The 17,445-nt window shown below is 36.5% G+C and overlaps 1 protein-coding gene across 1 annotated transcript in view; it reads right to left on the bottom strand.

The window, feature by feature from the left end:
- CEP290 (centrosomal protein 290) overlaps window positions 1–17,445 on the bottom strand; it is a 69,504-nt gene that overhangs the window by 21,696 nt on the left and 30,363 nt on the right. The window contains exons 27-40 of the mRNA XM_040981100.1: window positions 16,183–16,294; window positions 13,958–14,163; window positions 13,155–13,306; window positions 11,364–11,475; window positions 10,011–10,466; window positions 9,071–9,235; window positions 8,074–8,181; window positions 7,729–7,863; window positions 6,325–6,591; window positions 4,996–5,103; window positions 4,161–4,360; window positions 2,786–2,999; window positions 1,986–2,123; window positions 315–536 (exon numbers count right to left, since the gene is read on the bottom strand). Of these exons, the coding sequence (XP_040837034.1) occupies window positions 315–536; window positions 1,986–2,123; window positions 2,786–2,999; window positions 4,161–4,360; window positions 4,996–5,103; window positions 6,325–6,591; window positions 7,729–7,863; window positions 8,074–8,181; window positions 9,071–9,235; window positions 10,011–10,466; window positions 11,364–11,475; window positions 13,155–13,306; window positions 13,958–14,163; window positions 16,183–16,294 (2,595 nt within the window). The remainder of the gene's footprint in view (window positions 1–314; window positions 537–1,985; window positions 2,124–2,785; window positions 3,000–4,160; window positions 4,361–4,995; window positions 5,104–6,324; window positions 6,592–7,728; window positions 7,864–8,073; window positions 8,182–9,070; window positions 9,236–10,010; window positions 10,467–11,363; window positions 11,476–13,154; window positions 13,307–13,957; window positions 14,164–16,182; window positions 16,295–17,445) is intronic.

Here is a 17,445-nt window from a genome sequence, read left to right as displayed (position 1 = left end):
TCACATTCTACAAGTAAATATCTAACAAGATATACAATAAATATTCCCACTATCGAAACTTCAGGGGACGATCACTAATCATGTGTCTAAGTGACACTCTTAATATGTTACTATACCATGACAGCTGTTTCTGTACTTTATAATATATGCTCGAAAGCTGTAAATACTTTAGAAAGGACTAGAGTGAACAAACATAACAAAAATGATTGAAAAGCCTGTTTTGGCAAATATTATCAATAAAATTAAAATGTGTGACTATATTGCTAGCTATAAATTATAACCAAAGAAATGATCATAATTCAATATAAAATTACCTGTAGTCCACTGGCTAATCGTTTAATTTGCCTTTTGAGTTCCTCATTCTCTTGATCAATTTCATCCTTCTCTCTAAGTATCTTAAGATAAGCTTTTTGCTTTTTTTGTAGTTCGTTGTTTAGCTCATTCAAATTATCGTTTAGTGAGTTTTCTCTGTTTTTACTTGTTTTAAGAGATTCTTTCAATTTTGAAAGATTTTCATTTAAATCTTCAATTTTTGACTAATGAGAAATTAAAAAAAGGTCTTGAGTTAAAAAAGGTCCTGAATCTTCTTCAAGTATCAATGCCAAAACCAACACCAAACAGAAAGCATACCCTAATCCTTATTAAAAAGAATATAAGCTCTAATTATAGTACACAAGGAAAAAAAATTAAAACTATAAATATTTTTCCATGTTCGCAGCAAATGAATCATGTTCATTTTGAGGCAAAAAAAAAAAACCTTGGTGATCAATATTTCATGATTGCTTAATTAATTCAATAGATGAATCCAGCTCAGCAGTACACACTCATGCATACATATGAATTTTGTTGAATAAACCATTATAGGACAAACAGAATTTCGGGTAATACTAATAAGAAATTAGTACCATTATAATGTTGTTAGAAGAAAGGTTCAGCATTCCTAGAGAAGTCAGAAAAGGTTTTGAGAAAAAGAATTCAAAGGAGATGACATTTAAGGCCAAGGGAAAGAAAGGTACTGAAACAGATACCAACACAAAGATATTTTTTATCCATATACTTATTTGCTCAATGGATTTTCACTGTCAACAATGACCATAATCTCTGATATGTACAGAGATTCAAAGCGCTTGAGGGGCCAACACTGTAGCAAAGCAGGTTAGACCACCACTTAGCAACACCTGCATCTCACAGCACAATGATACATCCAGAGGGCAGGACAGTCAGTGCTAAAAAGAAACACATCACAAAGTGACAAAGTCAATGATTCTAAGAGTAAGAAGTTACAGAAATAGTAAAGCTGTGGAGACAGAAAAAGATGAGTGGTTCTCACATTTGGCAGTGAGTAGAGAGAAATAAACAAAGAGAGGATCTCTATGGCATGATTAATCTAAATTGACAGATACATGTCATTAGAGATTTGTCTAAACCAATAGAGTATTCAATACCAAGAGAAAAGTCTAACATAAATCCACGTACGGGTTGATCACGATGTTGACTCGTTACTTGAAACAAACATGCTACCCTGGTCGGACACTGCCATAACAGAAAAACAGCTATTCATGTATTATGGCAAGGGATATATCCGGGTAATCTCTGTACCTTCATCTCCATTTTCCTGTGAACCTAAACTGCTCTAAAAAGGAAAAAAAAAAAAGCAGACTAAAAGAAAAAAAGTTATTAAGTAAATATTTCTTAAATTTAATTCTATCATTAGGAAGAAGACTTCATAATGCCCTCGTCTTTTCTATTTCTCAAGATGGCAATCAGTACAAGAGTATCATAAAAACACTTATTCTGGGGGAGGTGGGGTCGGAGAAAAAAACATTTATTGCCCAACGTGGATGTGAGTGCTACGTATATGGGACCGTTATCTTTATTGTAAATTTCCAATAATCAAAATGCCATATATCAGTGTGAATGGTCTTCGAAAGGGAAGTGTCAACAATGTAGTTATATTTGTTACATTAGCTAACCCTGACATTCACCTTTAGCTCTCTGGTATGACGATCCACAACTTGTTGAACGTTGAGGTTTGCCTCTTTCTGAGAAGTTACAGAAATGATATGTTCTTCAGCGGCTGCTGTCATTTCTGCCCGGAGTTCCAAAAGAGCTCGACTCAGTGCCTAAAAGTTAACATCACCTACAAGTTTTTAAAGGGAAACTGCTCTTTTAAAAAACAATATAGAGCACAAGAAACAAATGAGCCTTATTGCTTTTATAAAATACACTGTATTCAGTCGAGCACAATTCACACTAGAATTTTTCAAATATATTCCCCTCAGTAATAGACTTAATTGTTCACAAATTGAGTTGCAGAGTTCAAAGTCTGCACAATGATTTTGAGAACCCAGATTTAAATGAAGCCACTTTTCTCACAAAACCCAGGCCATGTTTTGTTTTCATTATTGATCTTAACCATACACTTTGAACTCCCTTCCATGTGAAATTAATTGAATTTAGGTACACAAGGAAAGTTATAGGAGTAGAAAAATCTTAAATTTGCCTGTAAATTTTACCAGTTAGCAAAATATAATTACCATACCTTCTAAAACGTAGTCAGTATATCTAATCTGAGCTTATTGAACCCTAACAGACAGTCCATTGACCAACTTCTCTCCACCAAATCACCTCTGGGCCTCATACATTTCTCCTTCTTTCTATTATCAGATCTCCCTCTTTGCCCTTTAAATCATTCAAATGATAAATTGTCCAAACCTAAAATATAACTAAGATTTGCCCTTATTGCATAACAAAATACAAAAAAATAAAAAACCGTTCCACTTGCTTTTTGTTGTTTCTCTTTCAGAGCTAGCTGGCTCTTTAGTCTTTCTACTAGGTTTTTCATTGTAGTTGTTGGAGCTCTTGAATTTGCTTCCTTCTGAGCCTGAAGTTCAGACTTTAAGCTCTGTGACTCTTTCTGTGACTTGGTCAGGAGACCCCTTAACTCCTCCACTTCGGCTTTCATCTTTTTCACTTCATCAGCATGGGTTTCTTGAAGCCTGATGTAAATAAGCTTTTGTTTAATAGAGTACTAAAATTAATGCTTCAATTGATATACATTTTACACAGTCATGTTACTTCAAATATTTCATGTGACAAGAACTTAAATGCATGAAGTGTACCAAAAGATGATTATATTTATACTTAGGAATTAGATGTAGAAAAAAATTTATAGTCAAAAACAGGATATAAAATTAGCATTCCAAAAACAACTAATGCCTGAGTCTTGAGTAGGAAAGCATTCAACTAAAAATATACCATGTGCTACTGCTAATTTAATTTTCTTTTGGGAAAGAATGGTGATTTCTTATGTTAATTTTCTCAGAGGCATCTTGGATAAGCCGTAAATAACCAAAAGGCACATTAAGGGCTTCCGTACTGAAATGCAATTACAAATCAAGCAGGTCCACCTTCTTGTCTGCTTCAGAAAAGAGAATATAGAATTACTTTATAGAACTGCCATTGGGCTGGCTCGACACAATAGCCTGGTGGCTAACCTCCTCACATGGCATGTGCCGGGATGTCATATGGATACCAGTTCACATCGCAGCTATTCCACTTTCCTTCCAGCTCCCTGCCTGTGGCCTAGGAAAGCAGTAGAGGATGGCCCAAAGCCTTGGGACCCTGCACAAGCATGGGAGACCTGGAAGAGGCTCCTGGCTACTGGCTTTGGACTGGCTCAGCTCCAGCTATTGTGGCCACTTGGGGAGTGAACATCAGCCAGTGAAGATCTTTTTCTCTATCTCCTCTTCTCTTGGTAAATCTGACTTTCCAATGAAAAATAAAGAAATGCCATTAGGTCTTCATACAACCACCTTGAAAGGGCTAGGGTGAGTATTGTTGTTTTAAAAATGGTATCACTAACACTCAAACAGGTGAAAACAAAGATTCTGGAAGAGACCCTTGATAGGCTCTTGAATCAGATTGATGATTACAGCTTTCCTACTTGCTGGGCATATTACTGAGTATGCCTGAGCTTAGCTTCCTGTCTGGACAACGGGGAAAACAATAACAACAATAACATGGGGTCAGCAGTCCCAAGGAAAAGCCTGAGACACCATGCATAAACAACTTAGCACAGGTCACACCATAAACAAGTAATAATAGCTTCATTATATCATTATCACACTTATTTTGAAAATAATATTTCTCAGACTTACTGTGATTTGACACTTTCAAATTCTTTGATTTTTAACTCAGTGATTTCCTTTTGTCTCTCTAACTCCTGTGACACTTTCTTCAGTTTGGCCAAAAGTGAAGAAAGTGAGTTGTCCTGTTCTGCTACCATCTGTTCCATCTCAGCCAGACGAGTGAAATGCTTGTTGGTAGGAACTGGAGTAGGAGACTGGTGTATTAAATCCTATGAAATATGAACATATTAGCAGTAGACAAATATAATTCAATGTCAGAAACATTCTATAGTTTTATTCAGCTTCTCAAATGCTAAGAAAAAATATTACCTAATACAAAATTGAACAGTTAAATAGGATGAAGGCTTTTAAAGACAGGAAACACTTGTCTTATTTGTTGTATCGCTAGTATCCTGCCAAGTGGCTGTATGTTATAAAGCATGAATAAACGTTGACTTGGTTTAATGAGGTAAAGCTCAAGGATGATAGGGCTGCATGTTAAGAGTCAATTCATTTCATATACACAAAATGATCCAAAGCATCAATTATGACATGCATTTAGAATATGGAAAGCACTTAGGTAGGCAAATTTCTAATTAACACAACTTGCAAAGACGGACTTTGGTCAGATCATGGAAGACTTTAGGCCCATGGATGTGGAGTACAATCATGATTTTGTGAGCAGCAGTGAGTATACAGGGAGACTTGGATGAGGAAACAGAAATAATTGGAGGTATGTTTCCAGATTAGCCTGGCAATAAGATGAAGAGGAAATATTTATTCTTTAAAAAAAAAAAAAGCTAAATTTCAAATTACATCATCACAAAAACCAGTAAATAGGGCGACAAAGTTCTTAGAATCTTACCCAAGCTGTTTGTTTGAATTTATTGAGGGAACTATCAGCCTGTAGCTCTAATTTATGATGAAGAATATGCAGATCTTCTTCGTGTTTCTTCACAAGCTCTCTTTGTTCCTGTTTGGCAAACATTCAAAAGGAACACTTCTACAGTGATTCAGATTTGCATTTCAAAGATCTTACACATTTGATTTATTTTCAGTGTTTTAAAATCTCTCTGAAGTATGAAAGACACAAGTTTTGCACGTACACATGTTGACCAGTATGTATATTGACAAGTTGACAAACAGCCTTAGATCATATTACACTGGAAAAACTTGCCCTAGCGTTACAGTGCAGTACTTTAAAGTGCCACTAACAATGCCTCACCCGGTATTGCAGGGCCAGGTTGAGTACCAGAATTCCTATCAGCTTCCTTATTTATGTACATAGGAAGACGGCAGAAGGAAGCGCCAATCACTGTTTCTGACACGCACATGTGAGAGCAACATGCAAATTCTCGCTCTTGGTTTCAACAAAACTAGTTTTGGTTGTTGCCAACAACTGGGGCATGAACAAGCAGATCATCTCTCCCTCTCTATCTGGGCCTCTGCCTTTGGAATAAACAAATACATAATTTTTAAAAAGGATAACACATATCTGTCATCTTTCAACCTGTTTTTTAGAAAAAATTTTAAATGTTATTTTTTGTGTCAAAATTGTAATATAATTTTCACTGGTTTAAAACATTTGGGGAGGTACAGGAGGTTAAGCCTCTGCCTGCAGTACTAGCATCCCACACACGCACTGGTTTGAGTCCTGGTTGTTCAGCTCTCTGCTAATGTTCTATGGAAAGCAGTGGATGTTGGTTCAAGGCCTTGGGCTGCTGCACTCACATGGGAGACCTGGAAGAAGCTCCTGGCTCCTGGCTTCAGACCAGCCCAGCTCTGGCCATTGAGGCAGTCTGGGGGAAGAACCAGCTGACAAAAGATCTCTCTCTCACCGCTTCTCTCTGTAAATTTGTCTTTAAAAGTCAAATCTGATTCGTTTTAAAGTTTGACAGTTATAGTATGAGTTGTGTAGACAGGTTTGATTCCAGCTTCTTTCCTCAGTCCTCACCTATAAACATATTTTTTCAAAATCACATGATTTCACCACAATATATATTCCTGATTTAGTTAATTCTTAAGAGAAAGATATTCACACACAAACTACCATGCATGAAAGTTAACAAGTCCTAAGGAGAATCATCTGAAAGTAAGAAATGAACTACTGCTTTAGGACAGAATAACATTTGGCATTTGGCTTAAAAAAATCACATTAATAAATACAATAGCATAGTATAATTAGATAAGGCACCTCTCTGGCTTTTTCTAGAAGATGCTGGTATTTCTTTAGTACTTCCTCCTTCTGATTTAGCCTTGCTTGCATATTTGCAATGGTTTGGTGTGCAATTTTCAAAGTGTGCTGAGACTTTGGTTCCACCTCTTTTCTGCTTAATTCGGTTATAAGTTTTTCTCGTTCTGCCGTAGCAGGCAAGCGAAGCCTTAGTTCATTGATAACTTTGTCTCTTGACAGAATATTTTGCTCTGCTAACCGTAAAGCAGATTCCTTTTCTTTTAGTTTCTGTAATCAAAAAACAGTAAATTATTAACTTGCATTATTGCCTTTAGAATAGATTTTCTGACTTCCATTTGATAGCCATCTGATATTAATATGAAATTGATTATATTCATGGGAACAGTTCAAGTCCTGGGTGCTCCACTTCCAGTTCAGCTCCCTACTAATGTGCCTTGGAAAGAAGATGGTCCGAGTCCCTGGCTCCTGCACCTACATGGGAAACCTGGAAGAAGCTACTGGCTCCTGACTTCAGCCTGGCCCAGCCACGGTCACTGTAACCATTTCTAAAGTAAACCATCAGACGGAAGATCTCCCCCTCCTCCTCTCCCTATAACTTTGCTTTTCCAATAAATAAATAAACCTCAAAACAAAAGTCAACTGATACAATACTAGAACTTTAGAAGCGCATGCTCATGAATCACTATTATGAAATCTAGTTAAAGCAGAATCTGATTAAGGCAAACATTTAAAATCAAGAAAGTCAAATATTCACATAAATAGCAAATCTCATAAATACTGAAGACAATCTAATTTTCTTAAACGATTAAAAAATCACAGTATACTTGAAAGATCGTAATAAATTGTAGCCTGCAATACATAGTATATGAATAGTTTAATAAAGACATTTGAATTTACTAATCATTTAAAACTTAGATTAAATATATAATTTCTACTGAGGTTTCAACTGTTACATCACTCATAAAAATGAGCCAAAAATTGATCCAGAGTATGCAATACATATTTCAAAATAACACATAAAAACAAGTATGAGATGGTCATACAACAGAAAGTAATATACTGTCCATAAAACTAAGTTAAATGTTCAGTTTGTTTCCTTTCACGCCCACTCTTACTAAAACAGAATGTAATTAGTTATGAGTGCTAGTTACATCAAAAGTGAATTCAAATTATCCGCATCTGGGCTCTCTTCAGCAGCACATACACTAAAATTGGAACAAATTCGCTGCATCTGGTATCCACTGTTAACTATTAGAAATTTAATAAAAGAAAAGGAAAGACAATAGAATAAGAAATAGATTCAATGTTTTATGTGACATCATCATGAATATTAACAAACATCACTTAGAATTCAACAAGCATAACCAATAATACTCTAATCAACATGCAAATTCTTCTAATTACCTCTTCTAGTGATTTGCAAGTTGCCTGTGTTTCTAGGATTATCCGAACATTTTCTTTAATTTTTCTTAGAGCAATCTCCAGTTGATTAGAAAGGGGTAAACTGGGATCTGGCACTGGTCCTGTAGCTGCTTCAAACTATTAATAAATATAAAGGTTTTGGAAAAATAGTTACAGCACTGAGAATACCAGTATTATACAACTTTATAATTTAAAAGAGGTTAAACTCCACTTATATTTTAAACATAAAAAGGTATTACCAACTAAAATTACTTTTGATTTAGAACTATTTCTGTCATTTAACACTCTGGACCAGGCTGCTGAGGAAGCAGGACTAATCGTGCATACCTTTTGTGCTGCGCTGAGTATTTCATTTTGCTGTCGATCAAAAGCATCCAACTGACGTTCCAGCTCAACCTCTCTTTGGTCCCAGGCCATCTGTCTTTCCTCATGAAACTGAAAAAGTATAATTTGTGTCACACACTGACAGTCACAATTACACACACACACACACACACCCCAGGCATTTTAACAGGTATTTTTCATGCATCTTATTTCATCTCACAACAATTTTTTGTAGTCACTGATATCATTCCCATTTTGTAGAAAAGGATACACACACACAGAGGTGAAAGAACTTGCCCAGAAAACAGAGGCAGACATGAAGTTAAGATTCTAATCTATTCACCCATCATCTACCCCTCCTTACTTGGTGAAAAACAAGCATAGAGTCTGCTAAAGACTATTCTAGGGAATCCTCGCTGCAATGAACAAAATAAAGTCCTCTTCACTACAGAATGTCGACTCTGGTGAGGGGAGGAGTGTCAGTGATAACCAAATGACAAAGTGCACCGGGAGAATGCACCAGAAGGCTGTACTGATCAGGCAAGGTATTTAAGTTAAGATCTGAAAGTCCAACCATCACAGGCATCTCGAATAAGAGCAACTGAGGCAGGGAAAATAACAAAGTCCACGAGGCAAGCTTGTGTTTAATGAAAACGGTCTGTCTGTTTAACAATGTGCTTTAGTCTATACCGACTTCCTCATCAGTAAGAACCAAGAAAAACTTACCTTAAAAAAAAATCAAACAACCAATATGAAAATGAAAGCTAACATATCAAGGAAATCTACCTGGAGATTGTTCCTGTTAGTTGGACATTACCATCAAAACGAAATATATGTGTATTTTTAGAATAACTTAAAAATAAGCACAGATCATTTTATAATCCAATATTAATCAGCGCTAATTTCAACTAGGAGAATAACAGTCACTCAAGTAATGTTCTTAGCTTAAAATCTCAGCAAAAACAAAACAACAACAAAAAACAGCAAAAATAAATAAAACCTTGTTTTGCTGCACGATTTCCTCCTCCAAACTGCTGATTGTTTGCTCATATTCAGAGATTATATTATTCAAATATTTTATCTCTTCTTTATCCTTGACTAATTCTCTATTTAGCTTAAGTTCTTGAAGGCGAAGTTCTTCTATTTTTACATGCCAATTGATTACCTAAGACATATAAATTGTACATGTAAAAGCAAATGTTTTACAAATAGTCTCTGTCACATCATAATTTTAGTTGAAATTATTGGACATCCTGTAATAAGACAAGGGATAAAGTCATCTCCTGGGTTGAGCTACATGGGAATTCACTTGCGATTTCCACAGACTTTCCAAGAACACATGGAGAATTAAAACAAAACATTCTCCAAATTACAGTGGAATGAATTTTACCAACACCATTTTCATTTATTAATTCACTATTTCAATTGAGTCCTTACTGTAAGCATGTGGCTGAAAATTTGGTATTGTGTTAAAAAAATGGAAATAAAATAGACTTAGAGTTTACAGAAATCATTCATTGGCAAGACAATTATTGCTAGTTTGAGTCCTGCCAAATATCAGTAAAATTTACATCATTTTTTAAAAAGTAAACAAAAACATATTATTGCAAACAATTTTAAACAAACAATAACGATGAACCGAATTAAACAGTCGCACTAAAACGCTCATTATGACTAATATTTAATCAGTATATGGTCTTTTCTACAATGTTTAAATTTCTTTGCTATCACACGAAGGATTTCTACTAAAATTTCTGCCTCGAAGTCTCTGTTTTTACAAGGCATAACTAGTCAAACAGCCCAAACTCCTGCTATACAAAATCTAGATTCACGAATGCACTTGGGATTTTTGCCGTAGCTCAGGCATGTTTCACATAGGAACATGTCAAACACTTGAAATTATTATGCATCTCTTGGAAATCTGAAAAATCACTGTTTACCTTTTGGGCTCCCCTGGCATCCTTTAAAGTGCTTATTAACTCCTCTAGCCCCTTTAGCTTTAATTCCATCTCCAATGTTTTGTTCTCCATATTTCTACGTTCTTGTTGAGAAGTTTTCATCTCTTGCATTATCCTGAGTTTGTCGTTCTGAAGCTGAATCATTGTTCTGGAGAACTTCTCCTGCTGCGCCAGCGGTAAGGCCCCGCTGAACTGGCGGCGCAGGGCCTGCACGGTCTGGCGCAGATGTTTGGCTCTGTTCCTCCCCTCCAGACGAGCATGATAGAGAGCCTGTTCTTTCTCATCAAGTTTCTGCTCCAACCGCAAATTGCAGGCCTGGATCTTCTGCAGTTTGGACGTAACTGACTCCAACTTCCGAAGAGCAGCAGCTTCACTAATTTGAAGAGAAACAATGTGTTGGTGCAACTTGGCAATTAGTGCTTTTTCATCAGACTGTGCCTAAGAAAAAAGAATACACATCTGTTGTATGCTTCAAGTTCCTTCAGTGAAATTCACAGATTTAAAACCAAAACTTTACTAAAAAAAAAGCTATCAGAGTAGAGTGCATGGATCACTTAAAAACCTATTTTTTATTTACTACAAATGTTTACAAAAGACTTGTAAGAGAAGGGCCCACTGCGGTAGCCTAGTGGATAAGGTCCTGGCCTTGCACATTCTGGGATCCCATATACGTGCCAGTTCTAATTCCGGCAGCCCTGGTTTCCGTCCAGCTCCCTGCTTGTGGCCTGGGAAAGCAGTCAAGAATGTCCCAAAGACTGAGATCCTGCACCCTTGTGGGAGACCCAGAGGGGGCTCCTGGCTCCCGGCTTTGGATAGATGCAGCTTAGGCCGTTGTGACCGTTGGGAAGTGAATCAATGACTGATCATTTTCCTCTATGTCTCTCCTCCCCTCTGTATGTCTGACTTCTAACAAAATTATATACATTTTTTTTTTAAAAAAAGGATAAGAGAAAAACCTTACAATCAAAAAGCTTAAATTCAAAACTTCTGCATTTAAACAATAGCATTGGTATAATACTAATGCAAGCAATGGATGTGCTTTTTTTTCAGTCCCACAATTTAAAACGTGTGAATATGTGGAAAGCTAGATAGAAACACAAGATTAAATATTATCAGTACCCTAATTCATTGCCAGTTAGCATAACACATTTGCAGGCAATTAAATGTCTTTCTGGATTATGAATGTCACTTCAAAAGCAACCAAAACAAAAACAAGAACTTTTGCTTGAGATGTCTTTTTATTACAGCTATAATATTGCATCAATATCTAAAGTGAATTCAGTAAAAAAAAAACAACCAGCCGGTTCTATGTAGAGGAGCCCACAGCGCACGTACCTGGTAGTCCACTAGTTGCATTCTGAGAGAATCGACTTCCCTTTCCCTGGACTGTTGTTGTGTGTTCAAAATTTCAACTTGCCTTTTGGCAATATCAGAAATTTCTCTTAATCTAAAAGATGGTAAGATATTTCAAAAATGAGTAACTTCATTATCTAAGTAGTACAAAAAAATCAAAGTTCTTACACCTTTTTCCAGAAAAGCCACTGTTGTCCCACATCTGTTCTTCATGTAAAATGCAGGAAGTTCCATGAGAGGTTAACAGGCAGGCTATCCAACACTCCATTCCTCATAGTCCTGCCTTTTGGAACTGCAGGACACAGGGTCACATGGCCTTAGGGGGTCTACTGCAAATAATTATCTCACTGTACTTAATACACAATGGTATTTCAAAAAGGTCATGAGCAATAGTTATGAGATTATTTGGAGGCAACAAAAAAATGGAAAACTCATATTACAAAAGACTATGTACAGACTTCAGAACTGCCTTTGCATCAAAAGCTGACACCGTAATTGCATTTTCCATGAATTTTTGAATAATTTTCAGGTTGTACCTTCCAGATGTATATGGACAAATAACCCCTGTTGACATATCTTTTTTATAAGATGTTTATTTGCTTAATTTGGGTGATCTAAGGATAGGTGTTTTTGACGTAAGTTTTCAACCCGGTTTTATCACATAGTTAAGAATGCAGAAACTCAATATTCCTAGGTTTTGCAGATGGGTTACCGTATGTTTCACTTTGTTTTAATTTACAATATTTCAGAAAGCATGCATTTACTAACATCAAAATAAAACAGCAATGCTTGATGGCTTCAAAGTCTCCAATGTCTCTTATGACAACTGTGATAAACAATAGAAGCAAAGTAAAAGTTTCTTTCCTTTGTGCTAGAATGATTTTAGTTCATTGTAACAGTTAACCAAGCTTCTTCACACTGAGCAGCAGTGCCAGTGCTATTGGTTTTTACTATTAGAATTAGATAAGATGAATATATATAATTTATTTCAAAAGCGAAGATGCACGAGGAAGTTCTTCAGAACAAAAATGCTGGCTATAAATGATACCCCAGCAGAACTGTCAAGCTCCAAAACTGGCTTTAATTTTATGATTATACTATAAATATATGTTTACTGGCTATTTGAGCTTGACAATCTTTTCTACTAAAGTTCTATCTCATCACAAAAGAGAGTGTGAACACAACCTCTACTCGCCACATATTTACTATGACACAGATTTTTGTGTCCTGTATTAGCTGGGCCTGTGTCCTCAAGTCAAATAAAAATGGTAGCTCAGAGCTATTAAGTATTATCATACAAGTTAACACATGTTTAACACCTTGCACCGTGCCTAGTACACAGCAGATGACAAATAAATGTAAATTAAATTCTGAACTTTTCATTATTTTTTAAAGCAACTTCATGAAATCGAAGCAATACTGTAACTCACTGATTACGGTGAAGAAACCTAAGCTGAAAGGCATTAAATGACCCTTCCCCCTGTCTCCCCTCTCCCCCAAAACCAGCAAGTACAAGTAGACCTCGAGGTCTTGATTCCAAAGCAGTACTTTCTGCAACAATATCGAAAATGTATGAGAGCTCATTTTCTCTTCAAAATTTTTGTTTAGTTTTGTTGCAAATTAGTATTCGTATTGTTACTGACCTTGTTCTTACAAAAAGACATCAGTATCAATTTTCAGTAAGAATGCATCCCATATACCTATCATTTTCTCACAAAACAAATTAGAGCAACCACATCTAATCAAGAGACTAAAATGCTTGTATGCACTTACTTTGACACTTCAACTTTTAGTTCCATTTCATTCTTCTCTAACTCTAGAATCCGTTGTCTATCAGCATCACTCACTGCCTTGCTCACACTATCAGCTAATTCATCTCTTAACGTCTGTTCCACCTTCTGCGCATCTAAGTTGATTTTGGTAAGCTAAGAAAAAATGTTCAGATACATCAGTTTGATTAGGTTTTCCCTTTACATTTAATCTTAGAGTTTTGCGAGCCTCTTTTGTTTTGTCCTAATCTAAATAGAGTTATGTAGTGTTAAGAGCAGATTAAAGAGGGCAAGAAGGGAGAGAGGAACACAGGTTCATTCGGTTAAACCATTTACCAGCAGCCACTGGTTCTGGGCAAGCTAATACCTCATAATACCTAAACTACTGACATTCTTCATTTGTCTGGAATACAACTGAATTTCAACTATATCATCTACCAATAAAATCTAATATGCTCTTGGCACCTGGCTTCCTTCTGGCCCACACCTCAAGTCCCAGCCATGTGAATACTGACTGAACACACAGGGGTGCTCTTTCTCTTTCGATTCCTTGCTATGGAACTCTGCCTTTCAAATAAAATTTCTTAAAAATCTAATAATGTAACCCTGATAGGAATAAAAACTCAAACATAGCTTGCTTTAGTTTTAACAACTCAGATCTAAAAATAAGTCTTTTATTTATTCATGACATGAAATATCAGCAACATATTAATATTCAACTTTGAACAAACCACCCTTTTTAGCAAGAATATAATGCCTACCAAGACACTTGTTTACTCTCCAGTTATATGACTAAAAATACCAAACCTCAGCAAATTTGGATTCCAATTCAAAATTACGTTCTTCCATCTGTTTCAATGAAGTCCTGAGGTGTTCATACATTTTTTGACAATGTTCAGCTCGCTGCCTCTCGTTTAATTCCTTCATTTCCAACATGGTGATTTTTTTGGAAATAGAAACAATTTCACTGTTGGTTATTGACTTCTTTGCTTTGTCCATGTTAGCTTCGTTTCCTAAATTCAACAATATTGAAGTTAACCTCTTGCTGTTTGTAACAGTCACATCTCACGTACTGCAGATGCTTTTCATAAGGAATGTTGTTCATAGTGTTGAATGACACACCTGGATTGTATCTCAGCTCCGTAATTTCCACCTATCTGATGTCTACCCCATTTACTCTCCCTGGCGCTTATGTTCCTCATCAATCAAATAATAATGAAAAAGTATTTCCCATAAGACTGATGAAATAACAATGTAAAGAACTCAGTGCAGAGTGTCACAAAGTAAAAAAAGAATGTTAGAATGGTAAATAAGTATATTTACAGAGTGGGACTGACTGCATGAGGTGCAATTCAATGAAGCAATGTGACCTTGTGAATTTCAGTGCAGTGACTTTGTTAAATCTCACAAAGCCAAGGTAAAAATAATCCAATACTGTCTGATTCTGACATTTTATCAAAAATTATTTCACACCATGGGCATTGTCTGGCATCTGTGCACATCTAAGATCAAATGTTTTATATACTTTTTAGCTGTTATATCTTAATTGTACACATATTAGTTATCTGTCCTTGGAAAAAAATATAAAAAAAAACTACTGTTAAATCAAAAAGCTCTGATTTGTTAGAAAAAGTTATGAGATGGTATACAGTATCACTTGCTCATTTTTTGAGAAATCTTATACATTTGTTTTTTTATAAAGGCATAATTCAGAATAAAAGAATGGCAGCTGTCTTTTAGAGACACAATTAAAACTCATACATTTGGGGTAGCCAATTGTTTAAAGAATCTAAGGTATGGCTGTTTGTAATTACTTTATAACATCAATAATTATCCCTCCTATTTCTTCAGCTTTGTAGGTTGAAGTTTTATAAATAAGTCTTCTCAGAGTACTATACATTCATTGAGGGGCCGGCATCAGGCTGTGGTGGCTGAAGATCTGTGGTGTGGGCACCCCATGTCAGAGCCGGCTTCCTGCTGATGTGCAGCGAGGACAGCAGAAGATGACCCACGTGAGAAACCAGAGAAACCAGGACGGAGCTCCTGGCCCTGGATGTGGACTGACCCAGCCCTGACTGTTGCAACCATTTGTGGAGTGAACCTCAGATGCAAGATTTTTGTTTCTCTGTCTCTATCTTGTATTTTTCCTGTTTTTGTGCACACTGGGAGCAGCTCAAGGAGCTGGGTGCCTGTGGCCAGGTAGGAGATTAGGGCCAAGTTCCCAGCTCCTGGCTTCCACCTTGCCCAACCCTAATTATTGCATGCAGTGGGGAGTAAAACAAGAAATGGAGGATCTACAGCTCTGTCTCTCCCCTTATTTCTCCGCCTTTCAAGGAGTTATTTAAATACATATAAACACCTACACATACATATATACATTTTTTAAAATACAGAACTTTCAAAACTTATCAATTTTGACTATTAAGTGGTTCTATAGTTAAAGGTTACTTACAATAACAAATGTGATTTCTTTAGAAACAAATCTAAGAACTAAAAACTACATCAAAAAAATTTATTTTTATCGCAAAGTCAGATATTCAGAGAAGAGCAGAGACAGAGAGGAAGATCTTTCATCAGATGATTCACTCCCCAAGTGACCGCAACAGCTGGAGCTGTGCCTGTCTGAAGCCAGGAGCCCGAAGCCTCTTCTGGGTCTCCCAAGCGGGTGCAGGGCCACGGGGCTGTAGGCCATCCCCATATGCTTTCCCAGGTCACAAGCAGAGAGCTGGATGGGAAGCGGGACAGATGGGATTAGAACCGGCGCCCATATGGGATATCAGTGTGTTCGAGGCAAGGGCTTTAGCTGCTAGGCCACTGTGCCGGATCCAAAACTACATTTTTGCAGGAATCAGTACATGGGATATTTTCAAACAACTTCTTATCAACTTAAACTATTAGGAGTTCCTTTTTAAATCAATATTTCACTTTCTTTTTTAATATTTCACTTTCATTTGATTTAGAAACAGAACTTCAATGAAGAATACTCATTATTATGTACTAGTCATTTTAACAGAGAAAGTCCAAAGATTTACCTAATTTAGTTTCTTGTTCCCAGGCTTGTTCAATGGTATGAAATTTTTCCTTGGTAATTTCCAGTTCTTTATTTAGAAACTCCATTTGTTCTTTTAAAGACGCGTTTTCACACTGAATAAAAGAAAAACATCATTGTGAAACTACACTGCAATTCAGACTAATAATGCAAGAGTCACATTATCTTAACTGTAAGAAATGTCTCCTAAAACTCGTAATCTAGCTGTCTACACAATTAGGACCTAATTTGTAACATACATACATGGTATATGATGTATATAATTATTTTTAAACAATCAAAAGTATGTAATATGTGGCCCTAAGCTTTTGAGTTCAGCTACTGCCAAATGAAACAGTAAGTAATAAGTTCATTTTGGTCAAACTGTAAGGTTAACAACCTTCACGTACGAGTGCTTACATCATGACTGACCATTCTCAGCATCTCATTGGTGACAGGTACAGGGTGTCCGTGGTGGAAGGACAAACACAGCATCCTGGCCTCCCTAAACCTCATTATTTAGTGTCTTTGTGTTTACATGTATGTGAAAGGAGCTGCAGAGGATAAGGAAGGCAGCTCTTGTGGAACAATTATAAAAAAGTTGAAAATGTCAAGATACAGAAAGAAACAAAACAAAACAAAACAAAACAAAGCAAAAACAAAAACAGGGCAAACTGTCCCAAAGGACGAGAATAATAAAAGGAGATAAATCTAGAAAAAGTCGCTGAAGAAGGTCTTTACCACCAAAAAGGGGGTGCTTAATTGACACTTAGGGACTGAGGGGGAGCTAATCTCAGCAGGAAATCAGACATGGGGAAGAGCTGATTCTTTGATGAACCCAGATGCCATAAAACAAGAGCACATTGGGAGGATCAGCAGACTGCACAGAGTCCAGTGGCTACAACAGAACTATATTTGAAAGATACGGACATACTAACACAATAAAACGTAAATTACTACACTTTAAACAATGAGGACTTATAGTTGCCCCATGCTCCTTTTAAAGAGACTGATTAAAATGAATTGGAAGCAAGCCTTATGGTAAAGCAAGTTAAGAAACCTGCAACACTAGCAACCAATACGGGCGCAGGTTCAACTCCCAGCTGGTCTGCTTCTGATCTCGCTTCCTGCTGACGTACCTGGGAAAGGAGCAGAAGACAGCCTACGCTCGACGCAGGCCATGAGAGTTATTGGGAGTAAACCAGCAAACTGAAGATCTTTCCCTCTATCTCTGTATCTCTGCCTTTCAAATCAATCAATCAATTCT

This window comes from Ochotona curzoniae, unplaced genomic scaffold (assembly GCF_017591425.1).
Source record: "Ochotona curzoniae isolate NIBS_2020 unplaced genomic scaffold, NIBS_Ocur_1.0 contig_1014, whole genome shotgun sequence".
NCBI classification, from domain to species: Eukaryota; Metazoa; Chordata; class Mammalia; order Lagomorpha; family Ochotonidae; genus Ochotona; species Ochotona curzoniae.
This window is presented reverse-complemented; position numbering and strand designations above follow the sequence as displayed.